Here is a 20178-nt window from a genome sequence, read left to right on the forward strand (position 1 = left end):
TCACATTTAGACCTAGAGGATATGTGCTCCAGCTCACTGGTAATGGAGCTGGAACCTGAAGTACAGATGGTACTATTCTGTTGACCAAATAATGGAGGAAGAATTTATACCACACTTAGCCAACCCAAAGTCTTCATGATGATTGCTAATTTGATTGCCAAATATAGTCTATGAGTTCCTCACTCTTGCCCCGGTTCAAGAAAAAGGACCAGCATTCAGTGAGCAATTATATGAGTTCCTAAAAATATGTTTCTTTTGACCTAAGGGGAACATGACAAATCTGAATATTTAGCATGCTGTTCTGAGCCATAAATATATCAGCATTAAAGCCAGAGTAAATGCATAGAATGGAAGTGTTTTAAGCAAGTTCTTGGAACAAACTTCATTGAATGAGGCTCATTTTACATTCATTCAGTGTGTGCAATATATTCTGTATGACCAGTGTTAGAGGCAATGGGTTGGGTTCAGACCAAATGTTATGCTCATGTAAAAATGTTCTTTCCTTGCCTCCCTCAGTAGCCCACACCTTCCCAAAATGCTGCTCATGGGGCCCTCAGGAACACTATTAGAGGCAAATGGGGCTATGCAGCAGGAAGTGGGAGTGGGTGAAAATTATCCTACCCTTCTATTAGTAGAAAATTTAGTCTAAATCCAATCCCATGTACAGTTTTGCTAGGTGGAACCAGGTGGATGTGTGTGTGTGTGTGTGTGTGTGTGTGTTGTATTCTTTACAGAAAACATGCAGTTTCATTGCTAATGGTTTGCTATGGGTTCTGCAGAAAAAAGGTCAAGAAACTCATAATCAGAACCATCCAGAGTTCCAAAGAAACTTGGATTGTTACAAAGACTGCATAAAATCTAAGGGCAATACAAAAATAAAGCAAAAGCCATTCCCTGCCAATGACTCATAATAAAAAGATCCATAGATCTTCCATGCACAAATTCAGAATCAGAAGAGATCCAGTTTCAAGGCACATAACTGGATCCATAGATCAGGACCATCCATTGAAAAGCATGGGAAGTTTTTCTGAGTGGGAAAGCATGTATGGAGCTCATAAGCAATCTCTGGACTGCACTTACCAGTTAACATGTTGCAAATAACACATCCAAATATGTCATCATTGCTTGGAACCTCACTGAATTTTGTATCAAATAGTACTGAGTGCAGAGCCAGAAACATTAGAAATCATTATGCAAAGCAAGATGGGCTTTTTTAACTTTTATATTTTTGTGACAACTTCTTAATTTATGAACTGCAATGGTATATTAACAACTGTTGTTTTCTGGTTGCAAGGGTTTGTGACAGTTGTATAAACTCTATATTTTGTTGCTATAAGTCAATGTACTTGCTTGCCAATTTTCTCATTTCATTCTGCCATTTTATTAAGACAGTCATCCAATCCACAGTTTGTATTGTATGTCTAGATTCAAATAATTGTATAGATTCAAATAATTATTTGCAGTATATGTCTACATTCAAATAATTATTTGTATATCTCTACATTCAAATATGTCTATGTCTAAATTCAAATAATTATTTGCAACTCATTAAAAACACACTTATTTTAGTTCTCTTCTGCAATTTGAGATTCAAAAAAACATGGGACATTCTTTAGTTGCCAGAGGAAAAAGTTGATTAAAGGTACTTGCTTTCTTCAAGTTGGTTGTTGTACAGCCCACTCAAGACCCACCATATTTGACCAAACATTTAATACAAAAGACATGTCTCCATCTGCATGCTTTTTATCCATGGAAACTGACTCCCCTCTTCTTTTCCATACATACTATGTGATGAAAACATATGAGCTCACAGATATATTTGGCAGACATATTATGTTTATTTGGGTTTGAGATAACCTGGATTCTAAGAGGTCCCTTTTTGGATCAAGAGTAGTTCTTCGTTTCAAATAACACATCCAATTAGGTGTTCAATCAACAATCAGGTGTGTAAAATTCCAATTACTGTGAAGCAATTAGCTAAGTAACCTCTTCCTATTTACAAGCAGTACATATCTGAATCCTTAAGCTCATTTTTACAATCAAAAAGTGTGCACCATATTACAGGCCTGCAGCCAAATTTAAATTTTAAAATGTGTCATTGTTTGAGCTAGTAGACAAATATCATACATAAAGATACCCTTCTCAGCTGCAAAACTATGTAGTAAGGCAAGCCCCACCTTTTCCATGCAGCTTTTTAAATGGAGATATGAGGTCTGTCAACAAAGACTATAAACAAGACCCCTTCCCCCATTAAATGGATTTTTCATTTCTCTCTCACTGAATTGTGTAGATGTTTTCTTTTCACCACTTACAATATTTCTTAGATATCCTGAGCAGACTTACACACTTTTAAGCTCACTTACTTGAATAAATTTAGAATGATATAGCTTTGAATTGCAGCACTGGGAGTAAACCCCATTAAATAGACCTGAAGAGCGGTTTGAGTAGACTTACTTCAGATTGCTCTCTTAATGTTGTAATCCATGCCATTTTCATGTTTTCATTTTATTTGCATTTGAAAGTTTGGACTTTATGGCCTAGGAAGCAGGAGTTCACTGAGCATAGGTGATTGGTAAGTTTATTCATATGTTGCCAACTGTAAGAGCCCCAAACCCTCAGTCAGTCTGGCCTGCAGCAGGAGCACAACAGCCCAGTGACTGACTAAGGAAACTGATAATTTCCTTAAAGGGAATTGATAATTTCCTTATCGGCGCATCTGGCAAAAGATCTGCTGCTGCTGCTGCTGCTGCTGCTGCTGCGGCAGCAGGAGCCATAGAAGAGATGATGGAGAAGCAGCAGCCTTAACATTTTGGACTTTGTTTTTTTCTTCTTTATATTACTGGGCACTGATTGTTATTTGCCATTATGCAGTTCTGCGTGCCCCTCCTTAAGGACACTGAAGATGCCATCTCCTTCAGTTGTGCTCTGTTCGTCGCTATTATAATTTAGTTTTACTTCGGGTTGTAAAGTTGTTGAATTTACATTAAATGTTTGTTATCGTGAATATTGTTTTCCTGTTTGAGAAGCTAATTTTCACATTTTGTTTGCCAATAACCACAAGAGGTGCTACAATCATATTATTGATTCTGAATCCCTCCCTCAATTTTCCAATAGGAATATATGTAGCCAGGGATCTTCTGGGTTATGTCATCAAGTCTCATAGCATTTCTGAGGAACACATTTAGGTACAGTCCTCATGAGCCAAATTATTGATTTAAACTATAATCTTTTGTTTTGTTTAACTGAAATCAATTAAAATGCATTGACTGCATTTGAAATGTTCATATAATGATTAAACCACTATACATTCAAATATTGAATCTCATACAACAATGTTTTTCCACTATATAAACCAATTATAAAGCAACTATTAGCAGTTGTGGTCTACCCTGCAGTGGGCATACATTCCCTTCAGGACAGATTTTCTGCTGCATGCAGGTTACCGCTCCTGAATTCACCACATGGCAGATATGATAATCTCTGCAATTTCCAGAAGTGCCACCACCACCCACCCCCATCTGTGCAGGGAAAGCAAAACAAAGCAGCATCTGGTTGCCCTGCTTCAGATTTTCTGCTCCACTCTGCCTTTTCCTACCTAGAAAGGAGCAGTACTACCCACTCCTTCGCAGGCATTTCTGGGAGAACAATGGCCCTTTAAAAATGACACTAACATTCTATCGCAGGAGCAATAGAACATTAAAACAGCCCCACCCAATTAAAAAGGTTGGGGGAAAAGCCATCATTCAATCAGTTGACCTGAGAGTGACCTGGAAGCAGGGGTAGGCAAAATGGCGGCATTGAGCAATCGATGGGATCTCCTTGCATGTTAACAAAGAAACGCAAGGAAACACCATTGTGAAGCAAACTGTGTCGGGGTAAGCAGGGCCTGCACAAGGGGCCTAAGGAAGATATTGGGTGCACTAAAACATTAACAGATGTCTAATTCCCCAACGACTTCCTTTCAAAAGGAACCTGGCTGGATTTATTTTGGGAAGACTGATCTCTTAAAAGAATTTCCACTCATATTAAATCTGCATATGGTACATATTCATCTGGTCGAACCACTTTCAGAGAACTGGAAAGAACCACTTATGCCAAAGCCATTGAAAATGGGCCATTCCTTTTTTAATGGCTCAGGAAGCTCTTTGTACTAAGAAGAAATCCTTTCCAAAGTCTATTTGTCTTTCAAACTAGTCTGTGATCTTTCATTATTAACACATTTCCTGGCTCGACTTTTTTTTTTCTTTTTACATTGTTAAGTAATAATTTTAACAGTCTGGCCTAGTCTGGCCAGTTGCTGCAGAGAAAGCCCGTCATGTGAAGAACATCATAGTTGATATTATTAAAGAATCTGAACCTTTTAACCTATTTTTAGATTTTAATCTTAGAATCATAGACTCGTAGAGTTGGAAGAGACCACAAGGGCCATCAAGTCGAGCCCCCTGCCATGCAGGAACACACAATCAAAGCACTCCTGACATATGATTATCCAGCTTCTTTTTAAAACCTCCAAAGAAGGAGGCTCCACCACTCTCCGAGGCAGTGAATTCCACTGTCAAACAGCCCTGACAGGCAAAGGAACCAAGAAAGTTCTTTACCTAAAATGTTTAGGTGGAATCTTTTTTCCTGCACCTTGAATCCATTGCTCCATGTCTCAGGCTCTGAGGCAGCAAAAAACAAGCTGGCTCCCTCTTCAAATATTTAAACATAGCCATTATGTATCTCCTTAACCTTCCCTTTTGCAACCTAAACATCCCCAGTTCCCTAACTCTGTCTTCATAGGGCATGGACTCCAGACTTTTTACCATTTTGGTGACCCTCCTCTGAATGCATTCCAGCTTGTCAATATCCTTCTTAAATTGCAGTACCCAGAACTGAACATGATACTCTAGGTGAGGTCTGACCAATGTAGAGTAGAGTGCTACAATTACCGGTACTTCTTGTAATGTGAAGTGCCAAGTCACAGGCAGAATAGTCTCATATGAATGTAAGATCCATGACTAAGAGAAAAATTCAGAATGTTGCCTAACTATATTTCTGATATTTACATCTGCCCATTCTAATAAAACTCATGTCTTAGTAATAAAGCACTTTTTTTTCAAATTACAAATAAAGAAATATAATTAAACCCCTTTTGATACTGGTATTTCAGCTTGAAGACTCCTTGATTAAGGTCCTGGAGCTTGTAAGACCTGATCAAAGCTGTCAATGACAGAACATTTTGGAGGTCATTAATTCACTGGGTCAGCCAAAGCCAAAAGCAAAACACACATATGTATCAATTGCTCTATCTGTCACACAGGAGTTCCCACTGCTGAATCACTTTTTAAACTGAACAACTGACAACTAGTGCAAACCTATGCAGCTTAGACTGAAGTACCTCTGCCAGGGAGTTCACTTAACATCCATGCTGTGAAAAGAAATTCAGATATCTTTGGCTGCACATCTGTTTCTCAGACAGACTCTTTTCTTTAGATCTTGCCTCATCATAGGTGATATGCTATCCAAAATAAGAAAGTGGGGCAGCCCAACTCTGAAATTTTTTTTGCAAGTTTGTTTATGTAAGCACTCTTTAAAGCACTCTTTTCACTCTTTAAACACTTTTTGTTTCTGGGAAAATATGAGAATTGTCACCACCGGTATTATGAGTTCTGTATGTATTGCTTCTAGAAAAAGCAAAACACATCAACCAAAAACATTCCACGGTTCCACAGCATAGGAGTTCAAGCCAGAATGTAGTATTTTATATTCTATGCAGCTTTTGATGAGCAGGTCTTTGGTGCTCATCATCTGCTTGGAGAAATAATATCCATTTGAGTTTGGATTCTGGCAGATCAATATTGCTATCCTTCAGTATGACCATGAGAACTCTTCCAGATCCTCTAGAGCAGGGGTGAGAACCTCCAAGCTCTCAGCAGCTCAGGATTTACACTTCCTATCGGCCTACTTACCAGCATGGCCAATTGGCCATGCTGACAGAGGCTGATGGGAATTGTAGTTCCTGAACATCTGGAGAGCCGCAGGTTCCCTACCCCTGCTCTAGAGACTTATCCTGACCTACCGGTAGCAAACACATGTTATCTACTATCAGTGCTGGATTAATTACATTGAAACCCACTAAGCAACTATCTTCAAGACTGTGTATCTATGCGGTGCCAAAGCAATTAATTGCTGAACTCAATCAACCTAAGCGTCCCTGGCAGGCCGCAGTGCCAATGCAGAGCTGCTTCACTGATCCTGAAACCCAGTCGGGAGCTAGCAGATCTAGTTGGTTCTTGGGTTCCAGAAAATGCCCGAGTCCACCCACCCCCAATCTAGCATCCAACCAGGATGCTAATGCAGCACAAACTTCTGGGTTTTTTTATGTGGCCACAGCCAAACTCCTGGGTTTTGCAGTGGTGGGGCTACAGGACATGTGGCTTCCACAAGGAAGAGGAACAGACTAAACTATTAGGAGGATATGAAAAAGGAAGAGAGTGTGATGCTGATGCTAACGAAATATATCAAACATCTTTTGTAAAATAGGAGATGAACAGGTGCCTGTGTTATTTGATTTTATAGTGGATTGGATTATGCAATGCACAAGTGGGAACAAAAATGAAGTAGCACAGTCCTCTTTGTGCAAGACATTGTGAAACGGATAGTGCTTTCAGTATTGCCTATGAATTGCTTGTGCAGCATCTTATGCAAGCAGAAAAATGGTACAAGATATTTAACTTAGTTCAAGGGCCCAGCCTGAGGGTTCTGTTCACACTTCTGCAAGGATGCTTGCACATGCTGAAACCTTCTAATGGATCCAAGACTTTGATGGCTGAGAATAGGTCAGAGAGAAAATAGAGTCCATAATGAAAAGGAAGACATGGAATTTTGATGAATAAAATAAGAACTTAATTGGACAGTGCTTGTGTGGAGAGAAACAAATTATTTTTCCAACCACAGGAGTAGTTGGTTGAGCATGATAAACTCTGTTTTATATTGTTGTACAGTTTGATCCAGTATGTTATGTTTTTGCATGAGATTCCTCTACTGCTGTTTTTAACAATAAGCACTATTGCTGCTATTGTTGATTATCCATGCTTTGACTGAGTGCTTTATGTATCTAATTTTTGTATCTTTATGTATCTAATTTTTGTTAAGCAGAGTGAGCCCATTGGAAGGTCTCAGTGATATGATAAAGTTTTATAAATAAAATAATGTCTTCCAAAAAAGTTGAACATATCTTCTAGAAATTCCTGGAAAGAGAAAAATAAATAAATACAGACTTCAGATGTTAGGAATTTTGTCCTTGTTTCCAAAACAGCATGTTGGTTTTCACCCAGCTTACTAAATCACCAACATTCAGTCTGGATTATTTAGATTTAAATTAATTGACAGAACACGTTGGCTCTAACAGCATCTGCTTCTGATGCCAATGGAACATCACTGTAAAATCAGGATCACATCATTTTTATTGGTACATATTTTATTGGACTTTTGATTATAATAAAGTAAGTAAGAGTTACAATTCGTTCTTTCTTTTATCGTCTCTGTGAAGACATTGTCAAAAGTGCTATGAAGACAATCTTATGCTCAGCATAATATAGCTTAATATTTTAATATTGAATAGAATGAATGTGGCACTTAACAATCCTCAGCAGAATTTTGCTTAGGTCTGTTCAATGGGACTTACTCCCAGAAAACTGTTTTTAGAATTGAACAGTTAATGTGGGAAAGTTTGAAACTACTAAACATCTTCTAGATCCTATTAACTGCTACAGTTGATGCAGTCCTAAGCAATTTGGTGAGGCAGTGTGGTACAGTGGTTAAGAGCATCAGATTAGTATCTGGAGACTCACGTTCGAATTCCAACTCATGCCATGGAAGGTCACTGGGTGACCTTGAGCCAGTTGCATTCTCTACCTAGCCTAATTCACAGGGTTATTGTGAGGGTAAAATGGAGAAGAGAAGAGCAACGTAAGCCACTGTGGATCTCCATACGGGAAGAAGTTAGAAAATAAATAAATAAATGAATGAATGAATGAATGAATGAATGAATGAATGAATGAATGAATGAATGAATGAATGAATATTATACCGGGTGCTGTTGGCTTTCCAGACTGTGTTATCATGGTCTGGTAGTTTTTGCTTGTACCCTTCTAAGCACATTGATTTCTATGGACTTAGAAAGGTAGTTACAGTGCTTAGGACTGCATGGAATGTGATGCATTTCTCAGCAATATTCTTTAATAGATATGACTAAATAAACACTATTCACATGTATGAGTGGTCACCACAGATCCAGGACACAAGCAAAGAAGCCCATTACCTAATGGGCAGAGATGACTTTTTATTTAAACCATACTATGTGGACAGGGAAAGATGAGGGTTCCAGCTTAGAAGCTCCAATGGTATTGAAGAGCAAATTGTAGGAATATTTAATGGAATCAGATTTCCCTCACAGTGTGAACTAAACAGACATCATTATGGTTCTGTTCATCTTATTCATGGGAATATTTTTTATACAAGCCTTTATTGGCATAGAGGTATATTTTTTTAAGATTCATTAATTGAACCCTGGGAGGCATATATTCAATTTTGAAATGCCTTTCTTAGTTCCATTTGTAATGAATGGTACCATAGCATGAATCACAAGTATACTTGATACTGAACAGCCATCCTGCACTCATCAAGGGAATGTTTAGTTTATTTAAAGAACACAAAAGACTGATTATGAAACAATAAAGTTTAAATGCATATTTTATGTCTCTGAGTTTTCCATTCAAAATACAGAATTGTTACATGTAAGGGACTTCCTATCCTAGAAAAAGAACATCATGTCCTCATTTTTTCCAGAAATGTTAAGAGGTGCCGAGTGCATATATACTGCATGATCTAAGTAGGAATTCAGTGAGCTCTGTGTAAAAGAGCTGTCAAAGTTAAGACATTTCTGGCAGGGAGAAGTTAGTATCTTGCCCTTTCTATCTGGTCATGCTGACAGGCATCCTTTTCGTATGCTTGTTAGCAATCTGAGGCTATCCAAGGGCGTTTTCGCACACACTTTTTATTCCAGAATAAAAGAGAACCGCATTGATTCCTTACCTTTTTAATGTAGCGTAAATTCACGCTCGGGATGCACACTCCGCATTACGGCCCTGTAGTTAATGATCTTCCGCTTGCTTCAACTCCCGCGTTTTCGCGATCCCTCAGGAACGCGGTGCAAACGAAAACGTTTTAATCTGATAGGGCTGGTAGCGCCAAGCAGTCCTGGGCGTCCCGGAGGTGGGCTAAACGTTCCTTGCATCACCATTCGCATGCGTGGCCTCGTTGTCACATGAGAACGGACGCGTGGCCGTTAAGGCGAGTGCGAAAACCTGATTGGCCGCCGCATTCGCTCGATGCACATCTCTGCAGCGGGGAGAAGGGAGAGTGCGGTAACCACATTCTTATTTTAAGCGCCCACGATCTTTTGGCTTCAGTAGAATAAAGGGCCGCTCCAAGTGGCATATGTCATCCTCCAATCCCTCCTACCCTCCCCCCGGTAAAAACTAAAATTAGCAAAATGTCAGGTATGGCAAGATTTGATTCAGCCAAGATGCAATTATCCATTTTAAAAGTGCTTTGATTGAGGTGCTCTGATGTTGGGCGGATTTATTCCTGGGCATACCATACACATAATTAAAGTCGGGAGTGGAGTAATTTATCAATCTCGCTTTTAGCCTGCAGAGGGCAAGGGAAGATGAGTTGCGCGTCACTTCTTCCTTGCTCTTCTGCTCCGTTCAGCTGGGCTCTCTGTTTGTTTTATTAAAACGCTTTAGGGATGTGATCCGCGCCTCTTTGCAGAGTGAAACTGGCAGTCATTTCTCTCCAGCTCTCGGCAGGAGAGAGTCATTCGCTTTGGGATTGTGGGAGGGAGAGAGAGAGAAAGAAGGAGAGGAGGAGGGAGGAGGGAGGACAAGAAGGAAGAGCAGCTTCGGGCGATCAGAGTTTGAAGCCTCCTCTCCCCTGCCTCTCTTCCCCTTCCTCCCTCACGATCCGCGATGTTACAAAGCCTGTGAGGCTGTTCTCTTTCCCCTTCGCCTCCTGTCACTTCCTTCCTGGCCGCTTGCAGGGACGAGTCCGGCCGCTTACTTTTATTCCACCAGGCTACTTTCGTTCGGCTTCTTCCGCGACACCCCTCATTGGATTGATTGTCCAAAGGTTGTGCTTGTGTGCGGTTCCCTGGAGGCTGCATGTTGAGCCAGGTGGTCGAACTATCTTACAAGGCTGGAAGAAACTAAAGGCTCCCACCCCTGTCCCCCCCCAACCCTCACTCGTGGCGCAGTGTCTCTTGTTGGATCGAGCACTGTAAGGCTTACATGACCCTAACGGGGACGAGGAAGTCGAAAGTGAGATGCAAAAGGAACAAAGGAATGTGCCCGCTACAGCCAGAACGCTCGTCGCGACTCCCATTGGATGGATCAAATCTCGCCACACGCTGAAGAGCGTAACCCTCATGTCGCTTCGATCCACTTTCGCCTCCACTTTTGTTTCAACTAGCACCAAATTGTGGGGAACCTGCGCTTCCCAAAAAAGTTGCACAAGTATCGGTTTATTGCGGAAAATGTGGAACAACGGCTGGAATGTGGTACAAAAAAGGGGTCGGGCACACATTTTCGCTTGGCGTGTGCGTAAACAGATGTGTGATACTGCGACGACCTCACATGCCAGATCTGCAACAAACAGTGTGTGCGAAAACGCCCCAAGATGCTTCTGTGACTTTAATATAAGCATAGTGTAATGAAACAATGGCTCTTTCAGAACCATGTGAATTCTTTACTCAGTAGGTAACAGGATTTCTGCTTATTCAGCTTATTTATAACATTGAAATGCACTCGCTGAACATTACAGTGATATGAAATTTTATATGTAGCTGCTATGGAATACAATCATACATCTCCAGGAGATTGGACTGGCAAGATCACTTTCCTAGCAGGTGCTTCAGAGTTTGTTTGTTTTTTAATGAAAATGTTGGTCATAATCTGTAAAATGTTTTTATAAAAACTCTCAATGCTTAAGTTCCATATATGTCAAAAATTTACTATGCCATATAATTTTTTAAAATCCTAAGCTGATCCTACAACAGAGTGTAGAACTGTTATCTTTTTATCCCTCCCCTCTCTACTTGCTCTTTGGCCCATTACGTTTTTCTCCAAGTCACTGCAGGAAGGAGGAAACATGACCATGATATCAAAGTGGCAGGATCCAGGAGCAAGAACAGAAGATTTGAGGATATCTTCATATTAACGTAATGACGTATAAGTATTCTGGCTTCTCTTCATTCTGTACTCTGAGGTATATATGTGGTATGGAAAACAGATCAAGTGGAGCTAACTGTGGGAGTTCTCCAAGAAGATGGGATGAAGGAAGAAGAAAGGAGTCATCCCTGCGATTATAGGAGGAGAGAGAATTTCATAGTGACAGAATGAATACCCCTATGGCTTAATCGGGGTTTGTCCCTACTAACAGAATATTAATGCTGCAATAGAAGTTTGCGATGAACCTGTTGCATTTGCCATAACATTGTTCTGAAGAGGATAGTACTACAGTTGCTAAGTCCTTTGTGGAATAGTGGAAACTAGTCCTAGCTTTTCAGTGAGTCAGGATTCCATATCTGAAACAGATTCTGAACCTAATGCTCGTGAAGCCTTGCCAGAAGTTAAGTATTGAAAAACAGTTCTTAGATTGTTCTGCCACTTAAAATAACCAGACCACGTCAACGAAACTGGCGGACAGGGAATAACCCAAAGGACAGGGTAGGCAACCTTTATCACTCAAGTGTCAGGAAGTGTGGTGTATAGTTAGAATGTAGGACCAGGACTTGGGAGACCCAGCCAAGTTCAGATTCCCATTCAGTGATGGAAGCTTGCCAGGCAACCCTGGACCAGTCACATACTTTCAACTTAAGCTAACTCACATGTTGTTGTGAGGATTATTTGGAGGAATAGAGAATGATGTAAGCTGTTTTGATCCCTACTGGAGAGAAAAGTATACCCGGATTTTTTTTATTTAGAAGAAGAAGAGTTTGGATTTATATCCCCCCTTTCTCTCCTGCCGGAGACTCAAAGGGGCTTACAATCTCCTTGCCCTTTCCCCCTCACAACAAACAACACCCTGTGAGGTGGGTGGGGCTGAGAGAGCTCCGAAGCGTGACTAGCTCCAAGGTCACCCAGCTGGCGTGTGTGGGAGTGTACAGGCTAATCTGAATTCCCCAGATAAGCCTCCACGAGTTCAGGCTGACAGAGCTGGGAATCAAACCCGTTCCTCCCAGATTAGATACGACGGCTCTTTAACCTACTACGCCACTGCTGCTCCTAATTTAGAGAATGTATATGTCTCCTTTCTGGAGACCTGTGAAAATGTCGGCATGCTGGTCAACAAAAAGGATGGGGAAGCCAAGGCCCATTCTTGTCCCGAACACTGACAGCCAGCTGAGCTCCAGAAGCACTGTCAGTCCCTTGGACAGAAAAATGATTTTGCCTGCCAAGCAAAATGGTCTGGCGTGCTACTGCTGTTCAGCATGTATACTGGGGGTTGCCTAGTCCTGTTATGAGATATGGTTGATTACACATTTGTGAATACCCTAGTTGAAAGTGGAGTTCAGAATCTATTGAAAAACTGAGCATTTACACTGGAACTATCCATGGAGGGAAATATCTCAATCATGATCTGATTTGTATTTGATACAGCAATAACAATTCTCTTTCATATCTCAAGGGGTCATTATAAAAGGATCCCCTTTCTTGGGGCTCTTCTCCACACAGTGGGGCAGTGAGATTTCCTCACATTTCTCTGTTTACATGTGAGAAGGCATCTCGCTGCCAGGTGTGTGGCATGCCTGCCCTGACTTTTAAATTTCTCCTGGTAGTCGCAAGATTGCTGGCTTTATTAAAGCCCCTTAAATTGCTGCTAGATCAGTACTGTTGTTGCTGTTGTTTATTATTGCTGTGTTTTTGAAATGAAAAGCAGAGTCAGCTGTTGTCTGAGGGAGGAGGCGGATGTCTTGGTGGAAAGTGATGGGTTAGTTGTGCGCCCCATGGGATCCTTCTCTCAGGTCTCCTCCAGCTCTCCACTCTCTGCTACTGCTTGCTGCCCCCACCTCCCCCTCCCGTTTTTCTCCCTCTGTTCCTCCGACAGTTCTCTCTCTGTCCCTCCCTCACAGAGCAGGTAGCAGGGAGTGGAGGGGGAAGATCAGAAGGAGCAGAAACCCCAGCAAGTGAGGGGAAAACACTGTGATTTCCATTCTCACTCAACCACGGGCCAGGATCTTCTGACACAGAAGTGTAAGCATATTTCTGTAAAGAAATCTCTGCTGCAAATTAAACATTCCCTTGCTGCACAGGATAGCAGAAGTGCATAATCAGCCTTTGTCTCTTTAGGATCTTGTGAAGCTAACACAATTTCAGGAGATGTGGCAGAAATGAGGATTGTTTTGCTAATGTGTAATAGTCCTGCAGATTCCCTGGAAACTTCTTCATCAACAGCAGCTAAACAAATTAATTACCATAAGGAAATCCAAACCTGGCTGGTGGAAATGGTATCTTTGGCTTCTGAGAGGTACTGTAGTTACAAAAGAAGACACATTTTACAATCTCAGGGGAAAAAAATCTGGAATCCATTTTTAGAATACATTGATTAAAAACTTGTTTCCTAGTAAACGAGCATAGTCACCAGGATTCCCTTTTGCTCAGTATGGTTCCCTTTTTCTCTGTGCATATTTTAGGTGTGTTTATGTGAGTCCCCTGCCTTTTCAAAAATGTGTGAGAGTAATGCCAAAGACTCTTCATTAAGAAGAGTCAACTAAAGATGAATAAACTGAATATGTAGAGTGTTGGTTCCAAGCAACTTTTCCCTGGTGGTTAAGAGAAAAGGGGGCAATGTTGGAGATCATGGAACCTGCATGTGTAAAAGGCATGTACAACAGCAGCTGGAGAAAGGGAATTAAGTGGGAGTGACTAAGAAAGTTGACTGGATCCAACCCAGATAGACTATTTATGCATACACCACTACTTACCCCATGGCTGTTTGCTTCGCAATGGGATTTTCCCGCAGTTTTTTATTTGCACAGGGAGCCATCCCCCCTCCCCCTGCCACCACTTCCTTGTTGTTTCTGTGCAATCTCCATTTGGGGAAGTTGTCTGCTACTTCCCACTCCCTCCAGTCTTTGGTCTAGCATTAGTTTGCTAGTGACTTTCACTGGGTCTACAATTCTAACCCTTCCATGTGAAAATAATTTTAAAAAGAAAGCTCTTCTGATCCATCTGAAAGGTTGTCAAAATGTGGGAGGAGGTTGGCGAAAGGTGGAGAGGAGTGAGTTCATGAAGAAAGCTAAAGGCATGTTGATCTTCTTCATTTTCCCTGATGAGGGAGAGGAAAAGTTGCACTTTCTGAGCTTTCAAAAACCATAGGGATTCTCTGATTGACAACAGGGTAACTGCTAAAGAGGAAGAAATGGTGGGGTGACTACCAAAGAGGGGGGGAAACAATCAAACCTGAAGGACACTCAATGCAGAGGAGACCACATGTGCGTCAATGGCCTTAATATTATTAAATGGACGTTGTACATGCTAGAAAAGGTATGGTTATTTTTTGTAATGGGAGGATGAAAAAAGTTCTAAAAGATTATTAGTCTTGCTTCTTGTGTGTTTTATGTTATTTTTAATTATACCCATTAAAATAATTTTAGAAAGAGGCAGCTGCTGGTTTGGTTCCAGACAACAAAGGTGTCAGAGGAGAAAAGAGGCTTTCTCCAACCCAACCGTTTCAATCTCTTAGCTGCTCGAAGAACTCCTACTGAAAAACATTGGGACCATGAAGAACTTCTCAATGGGCAGGAGACCTGTCTTCTGTGGTCTCAATGCTTTTCAGTGGGAGTCCTTAGAATGCCTAAGATTCTCTTATGTGTGTCTGTGTATCTTTGAAAATAGCTCCTCCATAATTAAAAAAATTAGAAAATATAGGGAAACTATATATTGCCAGAATCAGTAGGAAGAACTGAGTACAACTATGTACTTTTTTGACTGAAAAGATGTGCAGAATCAGAGGCCCTTCCGCAGGGCCAAACGACGCCTGGCAGGTAAAACGCCACCAGGTCATTGCCACAGGCGGCGCTGCTGCAACGCCGCATCTGACTGCTCCTCCCTCTCCCCAGGGCGCAAGGCCAGGGTTTTACTCTAAACAACAACTCTTTAAAGGGTTGTTGTTAGAAGGCCTTCCTCGGGGCATGCTGCGCTAACCACGCCGGGCCGAACACGCTTGCCCTCGCCCCGCCCCACTCACCTTGTCCCCGCCGCCGCCTGCTGGCCCCGCCCACGCTTGTCCTCCGACCCTGGAGGTCGGAGGCAGCGCATGGGCTTCAACGCCAGCAGGCTAACACGCACGGGAGACGGTGAGAGGGACGGGGCAGGGGGAAGAGGTGGCTCCGCATGGGGGAAGAGGCGGCCTTGCTGGCGTCGTCCATGTTGCCTTCGCCTCCACGCGCGAGGTAGCCTCCACGCTGGCTAGCCCTCACGGGCGCGGGAGGCGACAGGGAGGCCGTGCGGAAACGGCCAGAGCTTGCAGAGGAAACGTCCTGGGGCAAGCTTCCTGAGGTTGACTTCACTTCTTCTAAATTCCTCACAATCTATGTGGGTGGGAACTTAAGTTTTCTTTCAGGAAAGAAATTCCATCAGAATCCCTTCACCAGCCCCCAAAATGTCTGGTGCAAGCCAAGGGTGAAACTGAGCAGAGAGCAAAATGAACCGGGTGTGGGGGGAGGGGTAGGATGCCTCCTGAGCTCTGCATTCCACACAGCCAGGCAGGGGACCTCTTGCAGGGGCCTTAAAGAAAAAAGGTGTACTTTGAAGCATTTTTTAAAAAAGATGCCTTGAGCTGAAATAAGACATTCTGAGGACGTCTTGGGAAGAAAGCTGTGTGGATTATCTTCCTGGGACACCTTTTTTAACATCCCCAGAATGTATTATTTAGGCTGTGCAGAACAGACCAATAGTTTGAGCCAAACAATTTCCCATGTTGCCTAAAGAAAAGAGCCTGCTGATTGTGTGGAAAAATATATGATCCTTGATTCCAATAAAGCTCTGTGTGTGTGTGTGTGTGTGTGTGTGTGTGTGTGTGTGTGTGTGTGTGTGTGTGTGTGTGTATGTATATGTATATATGTATACACACATGTATATATGTATATGTATATATGTATATACACACACACACGTATGTATATATGTATGTGTGTATATGTATATGTGTATGTGTATGTATATGTATATATGTATATGTATATATGTATACACACACACACACACACACACACACACACACATACATACATACATACAGGCTTGTGAGAGAAAACCACAAGAAGCAAGCAGACAAAGATAATCAATTTTATGTGGAGTTTTGGGTGTTCATTTCTATTGACTTTTAAACCAATGATCCATATCTGTACAGTCCTGAATTACTAGCTGCCTAGAGCCTTCAAAACACAACATGATTAAATATAAAGAAACTGTGCTCTGGAGACACCATATGAATTGGAACTACTTCTACAAAGTTGAACAGATGTTACCAAATGGCTGTGGCATGTAACAGTATTATATACTGAAATAACATCTTTGGAGAAAAATTAGAGGAAAAGTTCTCTTGGGAAAATTGCATGGGAAACACTAAACATGATTATTGCTATTTTAAATTGTTACTTGTTTGATTTTCATTGTTACTTGTTTGGTTTTCATGGCTATTTCACTAAATGCATAACATGGAGTACAGATAGGGCATGTTAATATAAGATCCAGTTTTACAAACTTATGTAGACATTAGACAACTTCAATTGAAATGACTTTTCCAATCCCTCAAAAGAACCTCGAGCTTTGTAGTTTGCTAAAGATACTGTCTATTACAGAGCCATAACCTTTTCACAGAACTACAGTTCCCAGATATCCCTGGGAAAATGGAATGACAGCTAAAATACTCTGCAGATATGATCCACAGAGAGAACTAATGAAAGTATGCATGCAAAACTAATGAAAGTATGCATGCAAAACGTTCATTTTGAAGAAAATACAGCCAAAAATCTGCTAGAGCATGAAAAAAATCTGAGTATAGTAGTCTGTTGTTGTATTAAACAAGCCACTTATAAGATAAAGTTTCCCTTTCAGTCGTATCCAACCCTGGGGTACCACTGCGAGCAGTGGTTTTATAGTCAAGCCGCTAATGGGGTAGTTTGTCATTGCTTTCCCTGGCTATTCTTTACCCCCTAGCTAAGTGCTAGATACTCATTTACCAACCAAAAAATGGATGGATGGCTGAGTTGACCATGAGCCAACTGCCAGGATATCTGACCCGCAGGGGGATTGAACTCCTGGCCACGTGAGTGGCAGCGCATGCACCTAACTACTACACCATGCAGCTCCTTCAAGCCACTTATAATCTTCACTTAAATCCTGATGGATTTTATCAAAATTCTTAATTAATTCCAGTCCTGCAATGGAGCAGCCATTCTGACTATCCTTGGATTTTTCTTCCTTTTTTTTGTATAGCAATCCTGAATTTGTATATATAGTACACAAGCAGATTAAAAAGAACCTTGTTTCTGTATTTTTCCCTATTGTTTATATATTATTTATTTATACAGAATTATCAGTGTGAGAGGAGCTTTTCAGACCGATATAAAGTGAGAAGCCCCTCCCTCAAAGAATGCATGAAGCTGCCTTATATTGAACCAGACCTTTGGTCCATCAGAGTTAGCACTGTCTGCTCAGATTGGCAGCACCTCTCCAGGATCTCAGGCAGAGGTCTTTCACATCCCTACTAAACTGGGAATTCCATGGACTGGACCGCAGACCTTTTGCATACCCAGCGGATGTTCTGCATCTGAGCCATGGCCCAATCCACAAGAGCTTACAAAATCATATCAACAGAAGCCAAAGAGGAAAACAGTAAAAAATCAGTCCCCATTTCAATAGGAATGAGACGTCAGGAGAAATCATCCTGCAAGTTGTGGTGGATTTCCTTCTGCATTAAAGTGGTCCTTAAGGCCAAAGTGCATATTCAGAAGTTATAAAGGAACTTTTTATATTGTGTTTGCACCAGAACAGTAAATACTATTATGCTCTGCTCTATTTTATTATGATCTGTGATAGCTGTAAAATTGTTGTGCAGATTTCCTATATTCATAATATGCACTTCTGTTAAAAGGACCAAGAAACTAGGTTGCCAGCTCTAGGCTGGGAAATTCCTGTAGATTTGGGGGATGGAGTTGGGTAAGGTGAGTTTAGTTCATAAAGTACATGTGCAGTAAAGAAGTACATAAAGGTCTTTTTACCATGTATTCCATGTTGGAAGCAGGTGGGAAGACTTTGCCTCTGACTTGATTGTGATAATCCAGGATGGTAATCATGTCATTCTGTGAAATGTATCGTTTCCTCCTGGCTTTGGGCAGGCTTGCAGAATCCAGATGAGCTGCCGAAGCTGCTCCAACATCAGTGTAATTATTGGTTGACAGGAATGCATCAGTGGAATTGGATAACTCTACTGCACTTGTTTCATAGAGAATTAAAATTAAAAGAGCAGCACTGATTGCAGAAATTACTGTCATTTTGGGACTGGGGGAATGTCCACTTTAAGTCAGGACACACAGAGACAATCTGCAAAGGAAAAGGATTTAGAGACAGTGGCTGGTATCAAAGTGTATCTCATTTGATCTCAGATAGGCTTGTCCCACAAATTGATTAATGTAGGCAAGAAAACCCAAAATATGATATTTCCAGGGAGTCAAAAAGAGCTTCACATTATTTCAGGTAACTTAGCAACTGTACACACAAATTGGACTGCAACATAAAGCAAGATTTGTTCACACAGGCCAATCTTATTGCAACTAGAGAGAGTGAAAAAAGCATCTGCTGTGCTGAAGATAAAATGATACATCCATCCTGATAATTTATAAAGATTTATAAGCAAAGTGATAGGCAAGAACCATAAGAAAACATGGAAACAGAATGTCTTATTTGCACTGTTAAATTGAGTCCAGCAAAATAGGATGTGTGTTAATAAAATTGCATGCAAAGCAAACTGACTGAGCTCAATGGCTTACCTCTGTGCAGAACCAAAAGCCTAGTGTATTGTTCTTCCAAGTTAAACAGCTCTTTTCTGTGCTCTAGTGTGAACCCTTGGAAACAGGAGTGTGTCTTATTACAAACCCACAAAGAGAAAGAGGGAGAAAGACTCTGCAAGCTTTCTAGCTGCTGGCCACAGGAGCTGCTAACAGCTTTTATATGTTACAGTCTGTGTGATCCAGAAAACGCAGCCCTTTCCAAGGGTCTGTTCTGCAGCCAAACCTAGAGGGGTGGAGTTTTGCACAGAAAATACAGTGATTGGGTGCCATCTGTTTTTTAGTGCAGGGTATTAGGATATTGTTTCACACCCCCTTCTCTCTAACTACAAAGAAGCACAAATCAAGCCTTCTTTCCTTCAAAATTGCCTGCTTCTTTTTTCAAACCAGTGTTTCTTTCACATCCCTTGATATTCTATGCAGCTCCCGAATGTTAACAATATGCAACAGACAGATAGATTGAGTTTTTCAACTCTTTTTATCACAGGATTGGAGCATGTGCAATCAGTAGCAACAGGGAAAAAAACATTTAATGGATCAGACACTACTGAGTGAAGCAGACCCTTGAACTACTACCGACAGTTTATTTTGGTTCAGGCAATCTGAAGCAGGAATGAATAAACTGATGGGCAGAGAAATATGCTGGTCACCTGAATATCTGTCTGTCTATGGAAAACAACAGAAGCAGCTTCACTAGAGAGCAAAAGGGGGTCAGCGGAACATCTGGTTCAGATTTAGTAGAATGTAGTTGGAATTATTTAGGCAGTGTGAATAGTTCATCCACTTATACTCCAAATGCTGAGGGCACAACACCAGGTCTGTAAAGAATGCAACAGCAGCAGGAAGGGTAGCCAATGACCCAGTGCCAATAATCCCCTACTATGGGGGTTACAGAATGGAGTTCCTTCAATATCAAGAGGACTCAGTGCCTGGACTGGAAGACCTGAGGAAATCTTTCAGACCAAGGCTCCTTAAAACTGTGGCAAAATTATTTTGTGATGTCACAGCATGGGACAAGGTTAATCACAGGAGTCCTGGTTACTATTATGTGCACAGATGTT

At 41.3% G+C, this 20178-nt stretch overlaps 1 protein-coding gene across 1 annotated transcript in view; it reads right to left on the reverse strand.

Moving 5' to 3' along the window:
• The window catches only part of PI15 (peptidase inhibitor 15), a 35176-nt gene extending 15895 nt beyond the window's left edge, over nt 1–19281 (reverse strand). The window contains exons 1-2 of the mRNA XM_048508106.1: nt 19100–19281; nt 18332–18653 (exon numbers count right to left, since the gene is read on the reverse strand). Coding sequence (XP_048364063.1) covers nt 18332–18604 — 273 coding nt within the window. The 5' untranslated portion in view covers nt 18605–18653; nt 19100–19281. The remainder of the gene's footprint in view (nt 1–18331; nt 18654–19099) is intronic.
• Nucleotides 19282–20178: the final 897 nt, after the last annotated feature.

The sequence above is a fragment of the Sphaerodactylus townsendi genome, linkage group LG09, assembly GCF_021028975.2.
Source record: "Sphaerodactylus townsendi isolate TG3544 linkage group LG09, MPM_Stown_v2.3, whole genome shotgun sequence".
Taxonomy (NCBI): Eukaryota; Metazoa; Chordata; class Lepidosauria; order Squamata; family Sphaerodactylidae; genus Sphaerodactylus; species Sphaerodactylus townsendi.